General features: G+C 41.3%; 2 protein-coding genes across 3 annotated transcripts; one reads left to right on the forward strand and one right to left on the reverse strand.

Annotated features, from left to right (window-relative positions):
• Positions 1-13,882: 13,882 nt before the first annotated feature.
• Positions 13,883-17,529, forward strand: LOC137287239 (protein FAM186A-like). The gene is made up of 4 exons (XM_067819433.1): positions 13,883-13,965; positions 15,103-16,041; positions 16,277-16,367; positions 16,999-17,529. The coding sequence occupies exons 1-4, from the start codon at positions 13,945-13,947 to the stop codon at positions 17,172-17,174; spliced, it is 1,227 nt and encodes a 408-aa protein (XP_067675534.1). The 5' UTR covers positions 13,883-13,944; the 3' UTR covers positions 17,175-17,529.
• Positions 17,530-20,424: 2,895 nt separating this feature from the next.
• Positions 20,425-27,719, reverse strand: LOC137286886 (carbohydrate sulfotransferase 15-like). Of its 2 annotated transcripts, none has more exons than XM_067818900.1 (7): positions 25,268-26,664; positions 24,318-24,600; positions 23,968-24,060; positions 23,296-23,452; positions 22,824-22,992; positions 21,592-21,739; positions 20,425-21,251 (listed from the first exon to the last, which is right to left on the reverse strand). In XM_067818900.1, exons 1-7 carry the CDS (start codon positions 25,307-25,309, stop codon positions 21,070-21,072), a joined length of 1,074 nt encoding a protein of 357 aa, XP_067675001.1. In that variant the 5' UTR covers positions 25,310-26,664; the 3' UTR covers positions 20,425-21,069. The 2 variants fall into 2 exon arrangements, with proteins under 2 accessions (XP_067675001.1, XP_067675000.1); XM_067818899.1 differs by lacking the exon at positions 25,268-26,664 and adding an exon at positions 27,467-27,719 and having other exon boundaries at positions 20,431-21,251.
• Between the last annotated feature and the right edge of the window lie 76 nt (positions 27,720-27,795).

The raw sequence follows: 27,795 nt of genomic DNA on the forward strand, positions 1-27,795 counted from the left end.
ACATTAGTGGGGACATTTAAACGATTCTAATCAGCATGTAAAGCACCACTCCTGTGTGGATGTAATCGCACAGGGGAGTGAGTGAGTGAGTGAGTTTAGTTTTACGCCGCAGTCAGCGGCGGTCTGTGAATAATCGAGTCTGGATCAGACAATCCAGTGATCAGCAACATGAGCATCGAGTGGGAACCGATGACATGTGTCAAGCAAGTCAGCGAGTCTGACCACCCGATCCCGTTAGTCGCCTCTTACGACAAGCATAGTCGCCTTTCATGGCAAGCGTGGGTTGCTGAAGGCCTATTCTATCGCGGATCTTCACGGGTCTAATCGCACTGGGACAAAATGCAGCTCATGTACAACATGTTATAAGTGTAGAAGTGATATCCCCGCTTTCCACTTTGGGACATGAAAATGCATTTAGCAATATTCTAGCAATATCACGGCTGGGAACACCAGAAATGGACTTCCCATGTTGTACACATGTGAGGAATCAAACCTGGGTTTTTGACGGAACGAGCGAACGCCTTAACCACTGGTCTATCCCACCGCCCCATATATAATGTGACAAGGATAACGAGCTCACTTTGACTCAATCCAGTGAGTGTAGTTTTACGCTGCACTCAGCAATATTCCAGCTATATGGCGGTTGACTCAATCAAACTGCATATATATTTTATATAGTAGCCTTGCCATTTGCTAATTACATTAATAACTTATGGAAATATTATTTTGTGCATTTTTCGCGGAAACCTGACATACTATCGAACTTGACTGCCTCATGAGGTAGGTCAAGAATATCACAGTTTTGAAAAAGCCCTACCATCAGTGGTCATGATGAACTCCTGTATCAACCTGGCATGTAAAAATGTACATTCACGCTACAGACAACGTTTTGGGACGAAAGGACAGGGTGAACGCTATATACTCTATATATTAGCCTATATTGTAGAGGGTAAGTGACTTATTCCACAGCCTTCACTCTGGATACAGCAGGAAAGTGGTACATACTCTAAGGAAGAATTATACTCAGACCTCTAAAATTATAACAACCTTGGAAAATAATGATGGTTGATGGTGACGTTAACATTTTCTGTTGCGTCTTGCAAAGCCAGTGTGGGAACAGAACAAAACGAATACCCAGAAAGCACCGTTTCATCATGCAATCAAACGTACACGAGTTGTCGCCATCTGCATTGGGTATAAAACTAGGTCAAAATTATTGGCCAGTAATTTTTTGTTCAACAATATCACCTATAAAACAGCTTAAGGTGAACCAGGCTATCGGAAGCGTGGAGAGTCTGTCCAAGATGTTGCCCGTCACTTTTATGTCAACATAACCACGATCTACCGTGTCAAGCATCGATACGACACAACGCAGACTACAGATGACCTTCCCCGAAGCGGCCGACCTAGGATAACCATTACTCGACAAGATCGACACATTACACGTTTTTCTTGACACAACCCAGATTGCTAGAGACACCACAGGGACGCAGCCTCCAACCACGGCAGCGACAAGCACGACTTCAGTGGGCACATGGTGATCAAAACTGGCGTCAACGTGAATGGAGACGTGTCATATTCTGTAATGAGCGTCGGTTTTGTGTGTAACATGCAGATGGAAAGGTCAGAATTTGGCGACGTCAAGGAGATCGTTTTCCAAAGGGATTCATGAGGTGGGCCCGTGTCATGCTTTGGGGAGGAATTGACCGTAATGCGAGACTTGGACCAATGTGCTTCCAGAATGTTGGTCAAGGTCGAAGACATACGGTCACACCTCAGCGTTGCATTGACCAAGTCATCAGACCCCATGTTGTTCCATTTTTTGCCCAACATCGTAACCACATTTACCAGGATGATAACGCTCGTCTACATGTTGCGAGAGTTACCATGGACTTTCAGAAACAAAACATTGGCCAGCTCTCAGACCTGATCTGAACCCCATCTAACATTTGTGGGATGAGGTTCAAAGGCGCCTGAAACAAGAGCCTACAACTGCTGATGACCTTCGTACAGCTGTCCTGGATGTGTGTCGACAGATCCCCAAGGCCTGTACTAGTCGTCTGATCCACGCCATGTGCAGGAGATGCGTTGCAGTGATCAATGCTAATGGTGGCCACACAAGGTATTGAATGACGTTATGGCAGCTGACTTGAATCTGAGTAACTCTTTTGCAGTCACAAAATGTAATGACATCATCTTTTGCTGCCAATATAATGTGTTTTTGATCGAATTTCTGTATATCTGACGATGTTGATATTTGTATTATATACTGTTAAAAACAAGCACATGCACATTTTATACTAGACTTGTGCATGTGAGTGCATGTGCAGATATGTTCCCGAAAGAGGTTTAATAACATAAACAGTCCTCACTTACATGTACTGGTGTGAGAGCCAATGTTCGTGAATGATATTTTCACGACATTTAACAAGAATATGTGGGTAATTATTAGTTCATTGTAATGGTCTTTTCAAAGGTAAAACACACACATATATATAACATATATATAACTTTCAACGTTGGTCACTCATCTGCTCGTAATCAGGTCGAGATGGTGTTATCAGTGATTTTGTCACGAGTGCTGGTTCATGACTTCATGACTGCTGACTGGAGGAATGCTTATGAGTTTGTAGGATCCTATCCAGTGGATCGCGAAGGCCTTGAGATTCTGTGGTGGAGTCTGAGGTCATGTTTAGATGGATCAACTTAGTCTTCTGTCAGGGTGTTGTAATCCTTGTGGGTTGGTGTATGGCCATGACTGCTTTTGGTCTTCCGTGAAGTTTGGGAATCAACTCACTCATGAGGACCCACAAAACGAGCCTGAGTCAATAACGTATGTTTATTAAACAGTGAGTAAGTGAGTAAGTGAGAGCGGTTTTACGCCGCTTTTAGCAAAATTCTGGGAAAATCAGGGCGGGTGACACCGGAAATGAGCTTCACACACTGTACTCATGTGGGGAATTATAAACCCGGGCATGACGAGCACACGCTGTAACCACGAGACTGCCCCAGCGCCCAGTTTACTAGAGAGGCACGGGATTAATTGTGATCGTCGTCTGTATTATTTACCTATTCCAGTGATAATAGATAACGCAGACAGATAAATACATTGCACCTTGGCTCGTTTCCAATTTCCAAAAACATATAATCCTGAAATATTGCTAAAAATTGTTGTCTGCATTGTAACACTATGTAGCCAGAGACAAGAGTAAGGAATGCTGGGAGGTTGCCGATATGGCGAGGTGTTCCGTGTTTTAAATGTAGAAACAGTATACATATATAGACGCACATTTATCATGACTTTTATGTCAAAGCGAGAGACAGTTTCATTTAACAGATGTTACAAAGAAACGCATGTCAACACCTGGCAGCTTAACAACCAATTTCTATGTTTGACACACATGTAGCATTTAGGGTCTCATCAAGAATGCACATGTCTTCAGTACGTTGTATGGTCTCTTCAATACAGTCTAAACCCTAAAACCTGTTTGTCACCCCTAGTACCGACCTGTGCTCAAATCTGAATCACACTGGGTGGGTGTATCAGCTACGCTATATGGTGTAGGTATATACACGTACGTTAATTAAGTATCAGCCAATTTGTAATATAAAATGTGATGATACAGAAATATTAAGGTATAAATAGCACTTTAATCATCCTGTAGTTAAAGAAGCTGTATCATCTGACAGCGTAGTAAATGCCATAACCATTTCTTTTCCTTATGAAAGAACATGTTGATGAAAATGTGATGGGGCTGAAAGTTTTGCCCAAATAACTACTAGTATTCCTCCGCTACTGAAACTACGTATACACAATCAGACAAGGTCTTTAACCACAAATAACAATTCTGTTATTTACCAACATAACACATATCCAAAATGTAATCTGTAATTATGCATAATCAAGACGAAACCGAATGCCAAAGACTTTTTCCAATAATTCATATCTATAATTATCAACATTAATAAGATTCTAGAATAAACCTTTTATCATTTGGAGTTTATTGAATGGAAATTAAACACTTCTCCTCGCCGGATACGGACAATGACAGCTAAAATCAATTTGTTTTGTTTGTAAAACTTTTACTTTCTGGTGCATTTTAAAATTTCACTCTTTTCACTCTTCAGTTTGATTTTCTAAAATCTTCGTTTACAAACTTTCACCTACGTGACAGATTTCTGCCGGCTATACGAACCAGGGCTGAGATGTTTAGAGTTCGACTGTCCTCACTGACCATTCGGAATCGGTTGCGTGCTGCCAATCTCCATTTGAATTTTTATTCTTGTGACTTGACATTATGTATTCCTATGTTTTGGAACGGCGGTGTATCCTAATGGAACTGATTGTGCCAGTGTCATTGTATCGAGTACATCACACAGAGTACATCACACAGAGTACATCACACAGAGTACATCACACAGATCTCAGCAATACAATAATAAGAATGTAACCATCTCATCATCTCTTGTTCCTTTATACTTCCCTGATGGAAGAATCGTTTTTGACTCAGTATATTACTTTCTCTGTTCAAAATATGGTATCTCGTTTTAGGACAAAAAAACACACCTTTTTTCAAAATAGGCAACTATCGTATTGGTAATTTCAACGAGGTTTTCGCTCTTGAAATGTTAATGTTTGCTCTCTCTAATAATGACAGTTATTTTTCGGAAAGCGTTTAGAATTGCATTTCAGAGAAAATTAATTGTTAAAAATATGGGGTGGTGCTCATTTAATGCACGGCTGTATACATGAGCATGAATCATGCATGACCTGAATCAAAGGGAAGTCTTGTAGAAGTCTGGTCCAAACAGACAATCATACCCTAGCACACTGAAATGCACGGGTGCTTCACGTGCTTCACACAATATATCAAAAGTTCTGGGTGGCATGTTAATGTCCTGCAAGGCTGCCAAGCACGAAAAGATTGCGTACAGTATGTGCGCGACAGTTTTCTATACCGACGCGTGTAATAAAATATCATCTTTTAACACGTCGGGAGAGGTAGACTTTCAGAAAATACATGATGCCAAATCATTGGTTTGCACGAGGCAGACATATCCTGGTGCAACATCGGTTCTACTTCAATATTTGACACGTGGTTCTTTGGCCAATATGTTAGGTAATATGTGGTGGAAGATCCGGGAAGATCCAGGAAGACCTATGACTGCGTCGGTATTTGTAGTGCAAGACGAACGTTCGTAACAACTGCCAATGACTGCAATAGTTCATAAGAACGTCAACGCTGACATTGCTACATTTCAACCGCAGTAATAAAATGTTTCACTTGTCACGCCCTGGTCAACTGCTCCCTGAATGTCATGACTTCTTATTATTATGTTTTTAAAATTATGTTTTCCTCAGTACCCATACAAGATACACATGTGAAAATACCTAAAACTTCTGTAAGCCTAGACATCTCATAAATGAGGATTTCACAGTTTCACCAGCTGATGGAAGAGGTGAATCGAAAGGAGGTCTTAGCAATAACGCAGTACTCAATACGTGAACTCCACTCGTAGAGTAGCTTACTTTGTAGCCTTTGGATATCTTTTTCTATCGTCTTTTTCTTTAGGGTTACTTTAACGAATATAGTTAAAGCTAGGTTTAAGGCTAGGGTAAGGGTTGGCAATCTCATTCCTTCCAACTCCCAAAATACCGAAGCTCCGTGTTTTCAAAGGCGTGTAAGTTTTATATTTGTGATCATTTAGCTATAATACGTACTGCACAAGGCACTAGAATGGCTGGTTGGTATCCAGCATTCTGTAGTCGTAATTTGACATTCTCTACTTATGAAATGAAATGTACTCTGAACTGCAAGAAGGAAAAGGTCCTTGAATACAGTATTGCACATAATCTATACCAGGATGCTAAACTGGTATAGTTTGGTTTGGTTTCGATCTTATTCAGTGTCGTGGTCTGTAAATAATCGAGACTGGAGCAGGTGATTCAACGATTGCGAACAAAGGTGTCCACGCAGCAGCTGCCATTGGATGCGAGACATAGTATGAAGTCTTAGAGTTCGGGCACCATATCAACTCCCCAAAAGATAAACACGGGATGCTGAGGGAAAAAACGCTAAGAAATGGCATCATTTACCTGAACACATCTCACAAACATCTCAGCACTTCAGCCTCTTGGCCCTTCTGATACAGAAGCAGACGACCATTCATAACAATGCAGGGGAGACAACTTTAACTGCATGATAGGACACTGTGTGCTGAATGTCTTATCGCTGGCAAGACAGTCTCTCCTAAATGTAGCCAGTGCAGTTTAGAATCGTACGTAAATGTTGAACGAAATCTACTACAATGCATAACAACGTCAGACTTAATCTGAAATGTCCTGTGCTTGTATTTGATTGTGTGTTTTATACGGTAACATTTTTGGACCCAATGTCATGATTGGGTCCATGCAGCGCCTGGGCGGGTAGTTTTTTCTCATCTGGAAAATGTGATGTAATTTAGACAGACACTCATATAGATAGATTTTGTTGTGTAGTTTCGATTATTTTAACGGTTCGTCATGTTGACCTATGGAGACATGGAATGACCATGTGGCAGCGTGTTTTATTGATGGACTTACAGTGCTGGTCACAAGTCATACAGTTACAGCGCTGGTCACGGGGGTCCTTGGATGGGTGACGGGTAACCTAGTAGTCACTCCGAGAGCCCGGGTTCGATTCCCCACATTGGTACAATGTGTGAAACCCATTTCCAGCGTCCTCCGCAGTGATATTGCAGTATTAATGTTAAATGCCGCGAGAAGCTCAACGCACTACCCCGCTTACTCCTTTATGTTATCTAAGCAGTTCATTTTGACCATATAATACTTCCTGATTCATATTCAGTCAAATAAATGTGTTGGCCGCTCATAGATCTACTGTTGGTCCACGTCGGTCTAAAATTATAACACCACCTTCGGACAAGTAATACGGGAAACATATTACCCTGCCTTGACAGCCGCCATTTGACGATTCTTCACATCTTTGAGTCCATTCTGTGGTATATATAATTATGGTTTAGCTGTTTCAGTTTCGTTGAGACCACACATCGTGTTAAAGCTATACTTTGTTTACATCTGTTGTAGGGTAGCGTATGCAGTCGTTGAAACACTATTTTGATGCAGTCACTTTAATGAATAACTGTGCGATGCCACACGCCTCAATATTGCACTTGCAGAAACATATCGGAGCTAAGCCAAACAGTAACGCACTGAAAGGTTTGCACTGTGTCAGCTGGTTCACAAACAACTCCACTCCGATCATGTGATATGCAAATTAGTCTCTTGCTGCAATGTTGTTTTTTTCTGAATGTGTGCGTAACACCTTCTCTCGTGATGACACAAGCACCAGCCCCGGGCCATGCCAAATTATTTCCGCCTATTAACACCGTTATGAAAAACCCATGCGTACAATACGTGATTCCACGACACACATGGCAATAATGGACAATCGCACAACAAAACACAAACTTCCGGCATATAAATGCTGTTAATGCCAGTATATCGCTTATACACTCAGAAATATGGGTGGCTTGTCTACGTGGAGGAGCTAGGTTACTTATAAAGGATGAATTGTGAAACGAAATACGCGTGGAAACGGATAAATGCTTCAACCTGTACTGATGTACACTCACATTGTCCAGGAAGGGTTGACTCTATATTCCGGTTCATACCACTTTAGAAGGCCATTGTTCACTTTGATGTCGCGCTTTTCTAATAATAATTAGAAGTTTAAAACAACACTGCTTACAACATGTTTAAATAAATACAACAGCATAGTGATTAAAAACACTGAAGCACCACAAGCAACCCGATTCCTCAAAGGGAACCCCTTATTATGAAAACACTCTCTCCTCAAAGTTCGGTATAACGTCACCGATGTATTATATATACCTAGACTAAACATGCAATGTCCATTATTCTGCCGTGAATGTTGGTTAGTGTGACTGGTGGGTTGGATCCTGTATGGGCCGACACCAGTGTAAATGTAACACCAGTTTGACTTATGTTTATGCATATAGTCTTTTCACTTTGGCACTGGTCTGATCTACGGCTGGGACGGGTTCACAGTTTCTACACAGGTACCCCACTCCCTACAACCCGACTCTACCCGGACAGCCGTTACGCTAATTCCGGACATCAAATTTGTAAGAAATGACAATATGTTCTTCAGTTCGGAGACTAAAGTTTCCAACTTTTCAATATCTTAACCATGTAATATGTTCAACATCGACGGCTGTAAATTATGTCTAAATCGCCAAAGACAATACAACTCTTTAATCATGAAAGAATAAAATATTACATTGTTGAATCTATTAGTCACATGACCATAACGGATCCGGGTACTAAGATGGGTACCCGGCTTCAACTCATTACCTTACTATCTCGGGTATCCGGGTTACCCGTCCCAGCCCTAGTCTGACTAGTTTGTGCCTTTATTCTGGAGGAGACTTGACGGTTTAATGTTGGTAGGTGTGAATATACTAGATGAGTTTCTGTTCTTTTAGCTTATTCGGGTTGTATTAATTTGTGAAGTTTCTTGTGCGTTGCAATAATCATGTACTTATGCTGGTATGTGTGAGTTTCACTCGTGATTCGTGTAGAGCCTTGTGGATAATGAAAGTCGATATTTTTCTCCTTTTATTTTATCATTCATTCTTTATTTCTTTTTGTTTCTAATTTTTTGTTTTATTTTATATTTTTCATGGGGGGGGGGTGCTTTTGTTGGTTTTTTTCTTTGGTGGGGGATTGTTTGTTGGTTTTTTTGTTTGTTGCTTTGTTTGTTTTTGTTTTTGTTTTGTTTTGTTTAATTCTGAGACCAGAAATCTCGTGTGTTGGTGGTCTGGGTACGGTTTATGCGGTTATACTATCGGAGGAGAACAATACCCACAGCTGTCCTATGGACATGTGATGTGATTAGCGTCGAGTGTTTTGCATGTACAGGTTATTTGTTTATTGCATCGACTATCTGCCTCATAGACTGCAAAACCACATCACATCTCTCTCTCAAACTACAGCCCCACGTGGACCAACTCACATAACCAGTCAAATAGAAACACTGACGTATAAATAAAACACATCGCATGAAGACACTTTGTATGTAGCAACAGTTGTCATGTTGTTGAATACATATACGTGGATTCAAACTGAGCTCCTTTCTGAACGCTGGAGGTGCAGGTCCAGGTGTGCGCTGTGTCACTTAGCCTTTTGTTACAAACAAACCTTTTTGACTACACCTTAGATTACTCTCTGTTAAGTGTTACTGAATGTTGTTTTATGACCCACATTTGCTGACGTGTCTACTGACGGAGCACAGATGCCTAAAAACAAGGTCAGCTCTGTTTATTGAAACATATAGCAGTGTTACAGCTGTAATGACAGACATATTCGCAGAAATACAAATGTATATCTTTTGTCCCCTGAGTTGCAATTGACATGATGTTGGAAAGGAGTCTTTGAGAGGTACTCAGTACTTGTAAAACCTGCTGGAAGTGAGATTTGTTTTATGTTTTCTCAGAAAGTCGTTCAAGGTCGCATGTATCGCGACTAAATGCGAGAGGTATTACTAATCGTGGCAGTACTGAAGAACACATGATAAAATGGAGACTGGACACAACTCTATGTAGTAGCCCGAAACTTCCATCGTCATGTCAAATACAAGACTTGTCTGCACATGGTCAGAGGAAGACATCTTGACAACTTGTCCTGATTTGGCCATCTTTCTGGCCTTCAGCTGTGTCCGGATAACGGGACGCCATTGACTGACGAACATGGGTCCAACCTGTTCTGTGGGCGTGGTCCCAATAGTGTGAGATGCCCAATGCACTATTTCTGTAACATCGACCCCGGTGACTGGTTCGCAGTCTGCTTTCCGAACTAGAAAATAAAGAGGCCCGTGTCAACAGCTATCATAGACTTGTCTCCTCATTCATAACGTAAGGGTACATTGGAGGTGTGAATAACAGTGCTGTGGGTGTTACAGTAATCCAACTAGAGACTTACATCTGTTATTTCTGACGTTTATGACATTGTACTGTTTGAGGCATTAGGAAGTTGGATCAGTAAGGGGCGAGTGAGTGGGTATGGTTTTACGCCGCTATTCCAACAATATAACGGCGAGTTAGACAAGAAATGGGATTCACACATTATACCCATGTACGATATCGGACCCAGGTCTTACGTGTGACAAGCTAGCGCTTTAATCACCAGGCTACCCCACCACCTGAAGCAGTGAGGACAGACAATAAGCGTGTTGTTTCGATGTAGGTTCATTGTGTGCCTGGTAACGGTGTTAGAACCTACACCGAAACGTCGCTCTCACTGTAATAAAGAAGTCTTTCATCTGTATACTGTTATCATTCCCGTCTAAGGTGTTATCGCATTACCGCAATTACAACAACTAGTTCCTCAGTCAATCTCCTAAATTTGACATTTAAGCTACTTCAAGATACATCCTTTCAGCATAGATATCATACTGTTGATAGAGTGAAATGATTCTGCCACTTGTAGTTCTACTAAATCCTACTATCACTCCATGAGTCAGTGATGAAAAATAGTTGTTATCGTTCACCTCACACAACATAAGAGTAGCAGTGCTATGAAAATCTTCATTCCAAGCATAAAAACGGGGAACAAAAGGCCAAGTCTTGTAAGGATAATGAGGTCCTGTACCAGTACCACGGTACTCGGGGTACACGTACCATAGCAGTCGGGGTACAAGTACCATGGCCCCTGGGGTTTGGGGGATATCGATAGGACCATTTCCCAGCACTCTCATCACATCTGGTTGACAGGTGCACAGAAGACATCAGTTGTCGTGTAGACAGTTGACTGACGTTTGAATCAACCAGTCACAAGAAGATCGCAATTACTGACTCACCCTTTCTGAACATTTTGATGAAATAAGGGTTGTTCACAAATATGTATCTCCTGTGTTAAACATCATATGAGAGTTATGTTGTTCAGACCAGTCATAAAATCATCCTACGGGAATTTGACTTGATACACGATACTGATGTTATGTATGTTATCATGAATCTGTGCAGGACAGCAAGTGTTATGGTCTTTAAAAAAACGCACCTAAACATGTAGAAGAGGAATTAAACAACCTTTCATACAGACGCACTGTAACATGTGTCTTAGCAATACATGTATAGATGGTTTCTGCTGGTACAGTTGATTTACATTAAGACTACATGCCTTGCAGTGTTTTAGTAAAGCTATATAATTAGCATACGGGTGAGTATAGCAGGGAAGTGCTATATTTCAGTGTGCAAGTGGAGGAACCTGTACTGGATGTCAGACTGAAGTGCTAGTGAAATAAGCGTTGTCGACGCTTGAGATGTTATGTACGAACAATTCAAGCCGCATTTGGGTAGGGAACAGTTTCAGGAAGGATGGTTGTTCTTATCACTGAGAGACGAGAGAAAGAGCCCACCGATTCGAGTGTTGGAAATGAATGCATTAGACTCTCGTCCAACTAACTGACGAATGGCATCACCCTAACAAATTTTATCGGAATGCAAACTGTCTTAGATGTACAAATTCCTCCTCTATGAATCTGCCCCAGATGGGACTCAAGCCAACAAAATTACTAGAATGTGTACTTACTTCAGAAAAGTGTCATCCCAAATATGCCATGTGTGACCACATTCTACATACCATTGTGTAGTCATAGCAAGTTCACTCACTTCCCAAATATGCCATGTGTGACTACATTGTATATACCATTGTGTAATCATAGCAAGTAGACTCACTTCCCAAATATGCCATGTGTGACCACATTCTACATACCATTGTGTAGTCATAGCAAGTTGACTCACTTCCCAAATATGCCATGTGTGACTACATTGTATATACCATTGTGTAGTCATAGCAAGTTCACTCACGCCCCAAATATGCCATGTGTGACCACATTCTATATATCATTGTGTAGTCATAGCAAGTTGACTCACTTCCCAAATATGCCATGTGTGACCACATTCTGTATACCATTGTGTAGTCATAGCAAGTTGACTCACTTCCCAAATATGCCATGTGTGACCACATTCTGTATACCATTGTGTAGTCATAGCAAGTTGACTCACTTCCCAAATATGCCATGTGTGACCACATTCTGTATACCATTGTGTAGTCATAGCAAGTTGACTCACTTCCCAAATATGCCATGTGTGACCACATTCTGTATACCATTGTGTAGTCATAGCAAGTTGACTCACTTCCCAAATATGCAATGTGTGACCACATTGTATATACCATTGTGTAGTCATAGCAAGTTCACTCACGCCCCTTGTTAAGTGTCCACCGTCACACTTGTGTTGCCTTCACGTGTACATGTATCCGCCTCCTTGCTTTGGATCATGAAGGAATACGCATAAAAATATTCTCCGAAACGTAATGTCCTGACAATACAGATTGTCCCCCACCCCCAGCCCCAACCCCCATACCCCCAACCCCACGTAATGACGATAGCGAGTGATTGATTGGGTGAGTTTACGAGGCAATCATCACTATTCCAGCTATATGGCGGGCGTGACGATAAAGAAACAGCCGTGTTACCAAAATGGTGGAATTTTCCAATTTATTGAAACAAGCATAGTGTTATGGTTTGATTCCCAGGTTGATACGCAAAGATAACCGAGAATTCGATGCGAAACCAACAAAACACAAGGAAATATCATATAATTAAGAATCGTTTGTATTCGCAACTCAACAAAGTTTACAACTCAATGCAAGTTACAACTAGTACAAGGCAGTATAATTCAAAAGTAGTGATTATTGTATGGACACAGATGGTTATCATTGTGGTAGTGATGTCTTAGACGTTATAAATATACAGGTGTTGTCGATGTTATAAATATACAGGTGTTGTCGATGTTATAAATATACAGGTGTTGTCGACGTTATGAATATACAGGTGTTGTCGACGTTATAGATATACAGGTGTTGTCGACGTTATAGATATAAAGGTGTTGTCGATGTTATAAATATACAGGTGTTGTCGATGTTATAAATATACAGGTGTTGTCGACGTTATGAATATACAGGTGTTGTCGATGTTATGAATATACAGGTGTTGTCGATGTTATAGATATACAGGTGTTGTCGACGTTATAGATATACAGGTGTTGTCGACGTTATAGATATACAGGTGTTGTCGACGTTATAGATATACAGGTGTTGTCGATGTTATAAATATACAGGTGTTGTCGACGTTATAAATATACAGGTGTTGTCGATGTTATAAATATACAGGTGTTGTCGATGTTATAAATATACAGGTGTTGTCGATGTTATAGATATACGTTATAGATGTTATAGATATATAAATGTCGTAGTGATTTTAGAGATATATGAATTATTAATGGCTGTACATAGATGTTAGTATACGTGGTATAAATATATATGAACCATAGTTGAAGAACATAGGCAACGTAGAATTAAGAACTTAGTGCATGTCTAGACTAGACAGATTATATTATTGTAGGTACTTGTAAGGGAGGCTGAGCTCTCCGGACCAGCCGGATGACCAGCTGATGACCCGTGAGGGTCAGCGGCAAGGGATATTCCGGGAGGTCCGAACGAAGTTCGACAGTTGGACTCTGGCCGTGGAATAAACTCAGAAGCTACATCCCCTACATCTGTTCCGTCTTGAACAGATCCCATCGACCTTTACTGTATCAAGCTAGGGAGTTTTGTATTTGCATCAGGAATATACGCATTGACAACTACACCGATAAAAAAGATGCATTGACGTTTTATTACTCTTCCCAGGACAATCCCGTCATTGTTCGTCATGACATGTCAATGTTTGTCATGAACATGGATGAAATAGCAGCCATGAAGGTAGAGATCCGTGATGTACGTGACGGTAGGTGGCCGGTGTTATAAAGGATCACGTCACGCCCTGCATCACAGCCCGGCTACAACAGGAAGGAGTAACCATGCCCATCTTACACTGCATTGTAAGTAACACCATAATCTCCACAGAGTATCTTGTAGAATAGTTCTTCTTGGTTGATCACATAGTGTGACAGTCGATACACATTATGCCCTTGTTTGTAGCAGAAGTGAGGAGCTTTGATTTGTTTACATTTTACATGTTCATACTGGTGGCTTCGTGGGTCACACTCCGCTGTCAAGTGTGGGACAAATTGCACACAGCGTAAAGTATGTGCAAGAAACCTTACCTAACAATGTCTAGTGAGTTTCGACATATGAATCTGTACAGTGCTCTCTAAGAAACTTCACAACTAACACATTCATTCAGACAACAACCAAAACACCTGATGACAAACCCATTTACATCACATCGTCACGTTCCCTCACAAAGCAAGTTCAATGCAATAACAACATCAAATGACAAATACGCTTTGGAAACGCGGTGCACAAATTATCTAGGACAGCAATGTGACATGATACCAGTCATTACTCCATCAGTCAAACTGATGACGTTGTTTCCTGGTTAATCCACATAACATGTACAGTTCACGTTTCATAGAGCACAACCATAAACAGCACAGTAGCTGTGTGTTATTAGTCCATAGTGATGTGTACATAGTGATAGAAGGTAATGTAGTGATATACGGTAATGGACAATGGCAAATACAGCCACATTGAATGGGGAGAATTTCGCCATTATAGAACTGGATAGCGATCGTCCCAAGATAATGATGGTGGTCTAACGGTTATTTGATCATCTAAAGATAATACGATGGTGATCAGCTAGTGAACCTTTTTTTGTCATCGAAACATCAAAGGCTAGTTTCTTTTCACCTGGAAAAGTGGTTTATGTATTGCCCCTAGTCCCCTGTTGACAGTTGCGTGGTGTGATTGATAGGTGCGCGTGACAGCCGGTGTTTTGTTTGTACACTAAAACCGACGAGCAAGTCAACATCTGTTCGATTTCCTTATCACGCTTATAAAATGCAGTTTGTTGTAAATAGCCATTTTCCAGATGAACTATTGGTAGCATTTTCAATTAACAATCAAGTCAACCAATTAACGTTACTGCAATGGTGGTAAGATAGCTACGATACGTATGCTGGGGATATGTATCGGATACACTGTCCTTGTGTTTCATGCAATCACATTATTTGCAGATATTTACCTTTTGCTGTGGGATTAGTTATGGTACTCTTGTTTCCCTGGTTCCATACTACTGGCTGATGACCCATCCCACTCACCACATGGTCACATACGACCAACCATTGTTTGTTGCACACACACCAGTACATTTACAACCAGTCGCCCCTGCAACAGCACCTGCATCGGCACTACAGTCAGTAGCAGCAACATCAGCAATAGAAACATCTGCAGCTGGAGCACAATCTCAGATACAGCCGTTGTCACAAAATCCAACACAAGGCACTGCTCAAGGACAAGCACATCGACAACCATCAGATCCAACAGTAGGAATAAGACAAACATCAGCACATCCACTTGATTCACCTCCAGAAATAGGAAAAGGAACCATGCTACAAACAGATCAAGCACAAGCAATAGGACAGCCAAATACTCTGTCACTGGACTCAGCACAAGCAATAGGACAGCCAAATACTCTGTCACTGGACCCAGCACAAGCAATAGGACAGCCAAATACTCTGCCACTGGACCCAGCACAAGCAATAGGACAGCCAAATACTCTGTCACTGGACTCCGCACAAGCAATAGGACAGCCAAATACTCTGTCACTGGACCCAGCACAAGCAATAGGACAGCCAAATACTCTGCCATTGGACCCAGCACAAGCAATAGGACAGCCAAATACTCTGTCACTGGACTCCGCACAAGCAATAGGACAGCCAAATACTCTGTCACTGGACCCAGCACAAGCAATAGGACAGCCAAATACTCTGTCACTGGACCCAGCACAAGCAATAGGACAGCCAAATACTCTGTCACTGGACCCAGCACAAGCAATAGCACAAGGAAACATACAGCCAGTAGACACAGCACCAGCAGTAGAACAAAAATCGACGCAACCGCAGCCTTTAGATCAAGCACCTGTAATGGGACCAGCAGAGTTGGATCCCTGTCAGGTACGTGCTTTCACAAAGAGTACAAACATTTATATCTCTTTAAGTATTTGCAAAAGAAAAATAATAAGATGTTACAAGAGTATCACATATCGCCATTTACCAACATCAATATATGAGCTGAGGCAACGACTGGTACATTCGAGAGATTTTCGCAGCTATCAGAGATTGGAATATGTTTTTTAAACCAATAAGAGTACTAACTTCTTCAATGTCTGCACCCAATATTCTCTTGCAGGGTGTACGGTGTCCTCGCGGCCAGCTCTGTCGCAGCATCAGATGCCCAACTCCCCAGATCTGCGCACCCCAGGCCGAGTGTGTCCGGAAAGGTAGATCATATGGGCAGAAATACTCCTCCTTGAACGAAATACACAAACATGTTCTCTGAAACAATCCTCGCTGAGTTTTTCTCCGAATCATACAATATCGCCTTAATACGCATTGAAACGATCGTGTTACTGTGATCACCCGCGTTGGGTGCTCCAGACAGACACTAACACTTGTTGTGAAGCTAAATATTCACTATATAGATAGATAGATAGATAGATAGATAGATAGATATAGATAGATATAGATAGCTAGATACACACAAACACACAAACACACACACATATTATATATATATATATATATTTTATATATTTTATATATGTCTAAATACAAGTCTAGATATACAACATATAAACATATAACGTTGTATGTAGACTTTGGGTGATGCATTCAAGAGTAACTACCAGCAAAATTAATATATCTACGCTGATATACATCTGAGATTAACTTGATGCATAGGATTCCTCTACCCGATCACTTTACTCTCAGTCAGGGGCTTAACGAAGATGACAGAAATATTCCTGTGAGGTCCTCTAAAGTATCGATAAAAACATCATTTCAGTAACATTTTCTGAACTGGTCATGTCACCGTCAACATTTGATGTATCAACTGTATTCTGCCTCTTTCAGTGAGACGGGGACTATGTCCAGTAACTGTATATCACTCCCAGGGCACCGTGGTGTGTGGTCGACGTCCGGAATGTACTTTCGACTATCAGTGCCCTGGAAATCTGAAATGTTGTGGTCCTTGCAACGTCTGCCAACACCCAGTCATGCTCCATTCTAAATACGTGTTTGTAGGTTGATCAACACACGACATTTAAAACAGCACTGGTTCAGAAGCAACCTGATTCTGTGGAAGCCCTTTCTGGATCACCATGTAGTGAAGCTAGGAGGAAGAGAGACGCTAGTTGTTCATAAGACTTTTTCCTGTGTACCAGTTAGGTGAAGGGTAATGATGATCCGCTGCTATACAATGCAAGACTGTATTCACTGAAACATATTTTTATGCTTGTTGCTATTATGTTTTCAATAATCTGAAAAAATGTCACTTACACCTAAGAAAGAGATTTTCAAAGTGCTCAGAGTAATGTATTTCTTGTGTTAAGTCTTATTTGTAGTTCAATTTAACACTGAATAAAAGTGAATTTGTCAACAAAAGTGTCTGTCAGTCCATCTGCTTCTCACACCACGACAAGATCTTAACAAACCCACTTTCGTCTATCTGAGTGTGCATCTCCGACACGTACATATACCGCAACAATATCGTAACAAACCCACTTTCGTCTGTGTGTCATCTCCAACACGTACATATACCACGACAATATCGTAACAAACCCACTTTCGTCTGTATGTCATCTCCGACACGTACATATACCACGACAATATCGTAACAAACCCACTTTCGTCTGTGTGTCATCTCCGACACGTACATATACCGCAACAATATCGTAACAAACCCACTTTCGTCTGTGTGTCATCTCCGACACGTACATATACCACGACAATATCGTAACAAACCCACTTTCGTCTGTATGTCATCTCCGACACGTACATATACCGCAACAATATCGTAACAAACCCACTTTCGTCTGTATGTCATCTCCGACACGTACATATACCACGACAATATCGTAACAAACCCACTTTCGTCTGTGTGTCATCTCCGACACGTACATATACCACACCAATATCGTAACAAACCCACTTTCGTCTGTGTGTCATCTCCGACACGTACATATACCACGACAATATCGTAACAAACCCACTTTCGTCTGTGTGTCATCTCCGACACGTACATATACCACGACAATATCGTAACAAACCCACTTTCGTCTGTGTGTCATCTCCGACACGTACATATACCGCAACAATATCGTAACAAACCCACTTTCGTCTGTGTGTCATCTCCGACACGTACATATACCACGACAATATCGTAACAAACCCACTTTCGTCTGTGTGTCATCTCCGACACGTACATATACCACGACAAAAACATATATAAACACGGTCGTCAGTCTCTCTGTCTCCATCACTTAACATAGCACGACAACGTTATAGAGGGGTACCTGCGTTACCCAGATTTTTATTCATATGAGCATGTTTAAATCTATAGATGATGAGTCAAATTTGGGGTCAGTAGTATGTGTACAAGGTAAAATCTCATAGCTTTGTAAAGTCACTTCTATAATGATTGTGGACAGACAACTTGCAACATGAAGCCCGGACTGTATGCAGCACCACTGCCAGGTGTGTTGTCCCCTCTGATACCAGCTCCTGTGTGGGGAACATTACTAGACCTGGAATTCTAGTCGTGTGGGTGAATCGAGCTCACCCGTGTCAGACACCTGCACACTTTCAGCCAAAGAGATATCAGACCTACACCGATATTCGACACCTAGACACACCAAGACAAAGCGAGAGATTCTTCTCAATGGTTCCCTTGTGTAATATGTTGAACTGTGTGTACACCTGACCGGCTGACTCTAAGGGTGTCATATGAAACGGTGGTTCTCACGGTTATGTTTTGAGATGGTTGTCATCCTGTATTGAGAATCATTCAGACTCATTTATTAAAACCTTTGTTACGAGAGTGTATTTTATGTAAATTGTATTTTTAATTAAGTAAGAATTATTATGTGTTACATTGCGTATCATAAATATTCAGTAGTTTTAGTATTTTGGCTGCAGTCCTTTAAGAAAGTGGTTTAGAGATGCCTCCCCTTGACTTTGTGTTTTGATTAACTTTTGACTTCCTGGAGGCTGGCCGAGAAGATTCTACGTTGATGGCGATGGTCGTGTGTGCTCGAACTTTCAGGAAATGTTGACTTTATATATAAAGGCTAATTACCGTGTTGTCCACACGGATATACACATATTAAGTGAAGTAAATTAACCTGACAATCTCCGTCAACGCTTGACCTACATAAGTGCTGCCTGACCGCTCGCTGTGTTACATTCTGCATAACTGTTTCTCACTCTCGCATCAAGGCTTCCGTGAGTTGACATTATATTGTTACCCATTACTTTATAATTGCCTCAGTTGTATTGTACATGAAACCTCTCTTGTGAATCTGTATATTTTTGCCTTTGTTTGCTCATTATAAAGCATCATTGAAAATATCAGACTTCTCAGTGGTATATTGTTTTGGTTCTGAGCGGATTTCTTACACCTTTTGCCATGACACTTTTAAACCGTAACGCCTTGTATTAAAATGATACTGAATCCCTGTCAAGTACTGTGGATACCACATGTTCGCTTATATCATCATTATCCATAGAACCTGAAGTGTGTTTGTCTCTATATTTTAGGTCATCTCTTGTTTTCCCACAATAACCGCATTTGAGGTTTTTGTTTTGCATGAACAGGTTTTACTTTTCGCTAGAAAGGCCTCTTCCCAGGTTTTACTTTGTGCAATCATCTTTTCCTAACTCTACAGCTCTAACTCTGAAGATCAACATTCAAATGATATATACCTGTTTCAGATCAATTGAAAAATATCATTCAAGAATAACCTCAAAGTGCCGATGATGTCCTTGGCAAGAATGGGTCTGCCTCTCTCAGATCTGAAGGCAAGCGCACTACCATATGGCCACAGGGACGGTGAAGGAAGTTGGGTTGAATTATCTATTTATAGTTTCTGTCACTAGATTGATGTTACGTGCGCTTCAGTTATGTAGCTTCTTTAAATGATCATCTGCATGGTAGTTATCCATCATTCACGGTATATATGTTAGAGAAAACACTTCTCCTCGGTTTTGGTAGACAATACAAAACCATCGGGATAGGCTCCGCACCTCGGGATTTCACGACCCCTCCGGTTTTACATTGTCTACCAAAGCCGAGGAGGCGTGTTTTCTCCGATACTACTCTCACAGATTCACTGACGAAAAATTAGTCCTCTGAAAGTAAAATTGGGAATGTATAGTACATAGGAATTGCGTCATAACAGCAATCAGGAGCTTTTGAGCAACAATACTTCACGATGTCCTGAGGTCTTAAATGCGGAACTGTCCCTCTGGGCTGCAACAGGAGGTGCATAACTCAACTTGGCGGAGTTACCTTTCTCTTTTATTGACGAAGTGAATTCAATCGCAGGGTTTTTCTATTTTCACCTTCACTGAACGATATCAGGTCATGAATATGTCTGAGATTTAACCCAGTCATTGCCGCAAGTCCAAGTCATACCGATAAACAAAACAAGGCAAGGAAGGGAGCACAATTGATGGCAAAGAAGGGAGCAAAATTGTTGCCAGTGTGGATGCCAACGTTTTGTATTAATGTCCTACATCACGTTATACCTATCATAATCAAACTAAATTGTACTAAAACTTATGATTCTGTACTTCAAGAATGGCTTCAGGTCACTGCGATGTGTTAACCTCCCCATGTGAATACTTGCATTACCTAAGTCTTTGGTGAGTTGTTGTTTAACATGGGGCTTTGACCACAGATGATCCTCTTGTGACGCATGTCAAGAATTATGATGACAACAACACACTCCAATCTCGTCCAGGATGTAGAACATAACCTCAGTGTAGATGGTTTTGATAGATCTGAATTGAAAGTGTGCACAGAATTTAATGTATGAAAAGCCGTGCATAAGATCCAAAGAATTTCCCGTAATTTGAATGAGAGTGTACTGCCTAATGATGATTGTTCCCTACAGTCTATCAGTGTATCTGAAACATGGCACTTCACCAATGGAAACGCTCGTTCCGCAGCAGAGAGGACAACTGTTCATTATATGGCTTGTAGAATCTATCCAGAATGTTCCTTGTTGATGTCCACATGTCGCCAATATTCCTACTTGATGTTATACGCCTATTCTGTATTGCGGTCGTCGCTATTGATCTCAGCTTCTTCTGAGAAAGTGGCACTGAAACACAGGATAGACTAGTTACTCAGCCTGGTGAATCGTTAACAAAAACACAAGTATGTGTATTCATATATTCTTTTCGTACATACTTATGTAGGTGTATGTCATGTGAATGAGTCAATAGTTGCAACATATTTAGTCATCTGTGATCCCGACATCCGAGCTACTGCTCAGATAGTGAGGCAGCGAGTATTTATACTTTCTTCATGATGGAAATATATTTTCCATTTGTGAATGTTTTTGTATGTGGTTGAAATGTGAATTTGATCCTCAGTTGTTTATGATTCTTTCGTTATTCCAGTATTTTGCAAATTCAAATTCAAACGAATGAAATTCTCACTCAAGTCAAGGAAGCTAAAAATTTGCTGGAGATGTTCTTGTACTTTGTTTTTATAGTCTTCAAATCTGAGGATGAGAATCTGCTGCGCAGGATATACTTTCATCCAGTCTTTGACGAATATGGAATATAAGCCTCTTCTGAGATCAGTCTGCAACAATACGAGATACTCTGAAATAATAGGTTTGATCTTTCACAAAATTAAACTGATTACCATATGGAGATATTGACCCAGAAGCTTTCATATTGATTCTTGGATTATACTGAACCACAAAAGAAACGTCGCCTTCAAACCAAATGCGAAATTGTCTCCTTACAAGATATCAGAGGAACCAAGCTTGGGACCACTGCAAATTGGCGAGACTGCACGAAGGGTAGTCACTCAGTTTCATGTTCATGTTGGGACAATACACCGACTGTATCAGGCCACTAACAGCACCCAAGACCTTTAGCAGCATCACAACGTCAAGACCGACAGAATGCGTGCACACATCTGCAGGATAACTTCTACCAGTGCTATGGAAACAGCAAACCAAACCTTTGGGATTCAAGGCAGACCCATTCGTTCCGATACACTAGTGCTGATAGTGTGTTTCCACAGCTAATCGCAGTGAGTGTATTGTTGACAGACACTCGTGAAATTGCCCGAGCATCATGGTATATGGTGCAATCGGCCTCAACAAGAGAGACGGCACCGTGGGGTTCGACAATCACGATGGAGAAATGACGTGACATTTGCCTGCTATATTGACACCGGAGTTTGGACTTTACAGAAATCACATTTTCCTGCATGATAGCGCTCGTGCCCGCACTGCAGGAGCAGCATTAGACCTTATCGCCCTTTGAAATCCAAACCTTACAATAGCCTACACTCAGTCCGGATTTACGCCCAATAGAATACCTTTTGGGACGAGATGAAAAGAATACTGAATGACCCAAGTATGTATGGTCTTCATCAACCAACTAATTCCTTCCAAGTACAGACAGTACAATGCTTTAATCAATGCGCGTGGATGTCACACACGATCCTGACTTTAGAGTATTGTTAACTCTAAATGTCATTCCCGAAAATGTGTTGACCATAATTGTCAAGGTTGAACTCAATCCTTCGTTTTAATTGTTAGTTAGAGTAAAGAAAAATGTTTGTTTTAAGAAACCTCCATAGTTTTCGTTTGGGTTCAGTATATCTACCCGAACGCGTGGTGCAAAAATCTATTACCATGTAACCCATTTACCTTTTTACCAGTTGATGTAAGAGTGTAGTTGTAAGCGCATCTCCTCGGGGTGCTGGTGTTGACACAATCTTGGTACTGTGCAACCTCATCAATGACCAACCGATGGAACTCACTCTTGTAAGCTTTTTCTTTACGTAATCGCTTTACGTGGAAGTAATATGAGTAAAGTCTGAAACCGGCAGACATCGACAAGTTGGATGAGCAGTAGAAGTAGAAATGTTTAAAACAATTATCCATTATGGATTGGTTGGCCAGATACTTTGGAATTGTCATGTCTGACAGGCTGTTTTACTAAATTTTGGAGTACGAGTTTGAATCAACTAGTGATAGATGACAAATTCATCAAATATGAAATACAAACGCCAGGCTACTCCGTAAGGGTATGGCATATCTAAACAACAGAATCACCGCGACAGTTATCTCCCTTTGTTACTTAGGTTACAAATTTCCCGAGACACAGTACACCTGTTACCTGTCGGTAGGATTGCGGAGAATTATGATGATCTTTGTTTTTGGATTCAGGTGATGAATGATGTCAGCATTAGTAACACAAGGCTCTGAGCATCCTTCGTTGCCTGGCAAGATGTCCCAGAATCGATTCACCGACAAATAGCTTGGAGTTGCCTCCCCTACGAAACAATCGTTTCTTGTTTCATACAAGCATGCATCTCAGTCAGGTCAGCCACACAGGGGAAGATCTTTGATACTGTATCTCTTTGATTCATGTAAACGTTTACTATAAAACATTTTACAGCTTCTCATCCACCGCCAACAGCGACGTGACAACATTCCAGCAGGTATTGTAAGACTACTACGTTTGACAGTATCCTTCCAGCAATTGTAACTTCACAAATGACTGTAAGAGCCAGATCCCACTGGAGTATTAGTGGGTACGGCTCAGCTCCCTTCATGCCTGTCATTGTTGGTGTACTGAACACGCTATCAATGTGGATTCTGGTGCCAAATTAATGGACACCCAATATAGATCGATAACTCAAAATTCGGAAGATGCAATTTTGTACACTGTATACAGGTATGGGTGCTACATAGGCACAAGTATTGCACATACCTATGACAGCCTGTCATAATTTCCACGACATTTCTAGGATATATGTTATCGGAAATGAGAGAACATGTAGTTTACCAATGATAGCTTTACTCCGCTTTTCTCGCGTGATCCTATTGGCGCCCTTTTGAAAGTAATTCACGTAGGTGTTGAGATGAGAACAAAACCGATCTGAAACGAAAACTTTCTGTTATTACTAATTACATAACAGGTACGGTTATACTGTATTAAAGAGAGATTGCAGAAAGTGTGACGTATATGCTAAATGTTGGATTACTGCTGAATCGTAGACAGGTGCAGGGTCGGATTCCCCATGAAAAGCTCACTGAGGAGCATTTCCCTTAACCTTTGGACTTCATGATTTATGAGCACTCCCACTTCTAAACGAAATCTGGATCCGCCCCTTTGGTACTGACAGACTTACTTACATGTCCGCACGTTGCTGACCCATTGAGTCTCCTTCACCAGGGTGGGCAGGGCGTGGGGGTGCTTCAGCAGCTTACTGAACAGATCTGTCGTACCACTCTTAGCCTGACCCACTATCTGGAAATACGGAAGACATCTCAGTACCCTGTTGTACTTCTCGAGGTGTCTCCGTGCGAGCCTCATCATAGGTCGTGGGTCTTTCCGTCTCATGACACACTTGTTATCTTCAAGCGAAGTTTCCCACCAGCACGGGTTTTTGAATGCTTGGTTGAAAGTTAACACTGACTGAAATTACACAGAGAATCGATGATGTGCTGAAACATAACATTATACAACCCAATTGTTGCCCATTCTAATCACATTATGAGGTATATAATGTTATTTGTTTCTTCACATAGGTATATCATGGAATAATTAGACTAAGTGATTCATCGTGCATTCTAAACCGAAGACGAAAACAATCAACTGTAGTCATAGTGACACAACATGGCCAGCTTGTAGCAGTGAGTGAGTGAGTTTAGTTTTACACCGCACTCAGCAATGTTCCAGCTATATGGCGGAGATCTGAAAATACTCGAGTCTGCATCAGACAATCCAGTGATCAGCAACATGAGCATCTATCTGCGCAGTTGGGAACCGATGACATGTGTCAATCAAGTCAGCGAGTCTGACCACCCGATTCCGTTAGTCGCCTCTTACGACAAGCATAGTCGCCTTTTATGGTAAGCATGGGACCTTCAGCTGGCATTCAAGTCTAACATGACATAGGAATCACCACACATGGATAAGCAATCAATAAGCGATTCATAAAGAAGACTAATGCCGCAGTTTAATGGGGATTGTTTCAAAAGGATCCTGCAGGATTCATATAGGCACAAACTATAAAGTCATCTTGTTTGTACCGCAGATTTTTCTAGAATAATATAAATCGCATGTATTGAAGTCACATGACCTTTAACATATGGGAAGATATCGTTGCGGACAATGCCAACATTCCACCAGAAGGCCAACCATACGATGAAAGTTTTTCGGGTGAAAGAAAATACTTAAGAAAGCCATGAATATCACTGTCTCTCTCACTGTCACAATCACTTTGTCATGTTTCTGTGAGACCTAGTACTTGGTACTGTTGGATGAAAGTCATAAAGCTTGAATCCTGTATTTTTCGTTTGATGCCCAATACATTCCAAAACAGAAACCTTGTGTGTGCCTTCAGTGTCTGTGGATGATTAGTGTCCTGGCCACACCCCTATGCATATGTTTGTGGTGTGTGTTGAAGAGTGAGTTGGGGTGAATGAAAGGCGCGTGCTGTTCCAGTCTATTTACGTAGCGGAGATCCTGGAGTGTTTTCCAAAGCAATTCCCTGACCATTGTCCTTGAGCCTAGAACGTAGCGAGATAGCCTTGATTTTTTGGTCTCTGTAGTGGCGAATTTGGCGATAATAGGCGGTGTAAGGTTCATGTTGGTCATACCAATTCCTTGTGCATTTGTCAGATCAGACACGTTGGATATGAGATTGTTACTTTATACTTTGTTCAGTGTCTCACACACAGTCATTTTAAGATCACTATCCTGCTCACCTTCTATTTCAGAAATTCCGTACAGCAGGACATTATACCTAGGCCTTCCGCTATGCTGTTCCATCCTGTCTAGATGTTTTTCCAACTCGTTTACTCGCTCCGTGACTCCTGCAAGATCCGGCTGGTCGGCCAGGGGTAGAGTCTCTTGTTTGTGTAGGCTGTCGATCACTTGATTCATATCCAGACAGAGTACACCGAGATTATCGTGTCTGTATCACGTTGTGTATTCGTCACACTCATGTTCAGCTTACGTGTGTCGGCTCTGATATCCAGAATCTCACGAGACAGGTTTGCACGAAAAGAGCGAAGCTCTTGTAAAATATCACCCAAGATATCTTCTTTCAATCACTTGCATAGCGTGGCGTCCTCTTTAGACAGTCCCGGGTTGAGTTCAGTATCACCAGAGAGCTGCAGTATATTCAGAGAGAATGATAGCAGGTAAATAGTAGTGAGAACCAAAGCTGTGGCCAGGAGCAGATAGCTCACTTGATTAAAGCGTGACATCTCGTCCATGGCGTCTAGCGGGTTTCAACATGGCCGACTTGTCGGAGGCAGCATGGTTGGGTGAAGGTGCCAATTTTCGTCCTCCATGTCTCTGTGGACAATCCCATGGTTACAGGCGTTAATTTGCAGGGATCTATACACTAAACTGCATTACTTGCTGGCTTCAGAGCGTAGCTTGAGGTTGAAAAGGTACAGTTATAGAGTTTTTCGGTGGGCCGAATCTCGGCACGCCCGACCCAACCAAGGGACGTAACTACGTTGTGTTGACACGCAATTAATGACAGACGTGAGTAAAACAAGGCACTGCCGAATCAAGTCAAAGAATTTCTTTGAACTCAAAATCCATTTGTGAAATACATAGTCCTAAGCCTATCCAGTAGATGGTTATGAGGGTACGTTCTTGTGTCTTCGACCGTCAGGTGTTAGAAGAAACAATTTATCCTTCCAGCCCCAACTCCCTTTAAGTTTAATGTATAGTTACACTCATTTCAGTAACATCTTAAGATTTCATATAATCAGTCCACAAATTGCAACAATAAAACGGATTATTCCTTTCTCAAATTTCCCGAAAGCTCGCAAAACTCAAATATGCAAACTCGCTTTGTAAAATACACTTAGAATAATCATAATTAGGTTTCGTACTTTATTATTGAAAATATTTTTTTACTTTAAACAGGATCTATCTACAAATCCGAATTGACTGTTATATGGTAACATATCATATGAAACCTAGGTTTAAAAGTGTTGTATATGTGGGATGGGAATTACTGTTATTTAGCTTTAAAAAGCAGTACCATCATATCTTTAACAGCATTTAAACTGGAATATACTTGATTAGGATATCCCTAAATCAATTACTAGATTGATTTACAATCAAGGCAGGGAAGGTACAGTTTCTACCCTCTCTAAATCAGAATAGGTCTTCCCAGTCATTTTAGCGTAACATTTCCACAGCATCACATCTTAGTTTTGAAATAGGCTGGCGCTTAACGTTTTATTGTGGGTATATATGAAGAGTTGGTGTTGGACTTGGGTGGTGAGTGACATGTACATGCTGAAGCTCTTACCATGTTCATGATGTCCAGTTCCCTCCGTGTCTGCGGGTCATACAAGTGGTGCTCCACAAACTTGGACACAGCATGGCCATGGTGTGACCCCTGTCTTGACATCTGTCCTGCAAGTGTAGCAAGCGACATACCGTGGTTGAATACGCCAGTCCATAGTACAACCCCCAGCACAGACAGGACCGAGAGAAGGATCAGACATGTGGGACTGACGCGTACTTTACCCAGCATGGTCAGATACTGTGGACATCAATACGTCGGCGTGTATTTTACCCGAGCTAATCCAACAGATGCTGATGTGTCAGGATCGATAACACCAATCAATACGACAC

This window comes from Haliotis asinina, chromosome 6 (assembly GCF_037392515.1).
Source record: "Haliotis asinina isolate JCU_RB_2024 chromosome 6, JCU_Hal_asi_v2, whole genome shotgun sequence".
In the NCBI taxonomy this organism is placed as follows: Eukaryota; Metazoa; Mollusca; class Gastropoda; order Lepetellida; family Haliotidae; genus Haliotis; species Haliotis asinina.

Excerpts from the sequence above, each read along its gene's own strand:
- LOC137287239 (XM_067819433.1), top strand. The coding sequence starts at position 13,945 with ATGCCCATCTTACACTGCATT. Across the intron at positions 16,042-16,276 it reads CAGAGTTGGATCCCTGTCAG|GGTGTACGGTGTCCTCGCGG; the intron begins GTACGTGCTTTC and ends ATTCTCTTGCAG. Across the intron at positions 16,368-16,998 it reads GGCCGAGTGTGTCCGGAAAG|TGAGACGGGGACTATGTCCA; the intron begins GTAGATCATATG and ends TGCCTCTTTCAG.
- LOC137286886 (XM_067818899.1), bottom strand. The coding sequence starts at position 27,694 with ATGCTGGGTAAAGTACGCGTCAGTCCCACATGTCTGATCCTTCTCTCG. Across the intron at positions 24,601-27,466 it reads AACTGGACATCATGAACATG|TCAGTGTTAACTTTCAACCA; the intron begins GTAAGAGCTTCA and ends GTGTAATTTCAG. Across the intron at positions 23,453-23,967 it reads GCGGAGTAAAGCTATCATTG|GGGAGGCAACTCCAAGCTAT; the intron begins GTAAACTACATG and ends ATTGTTTCGTAG.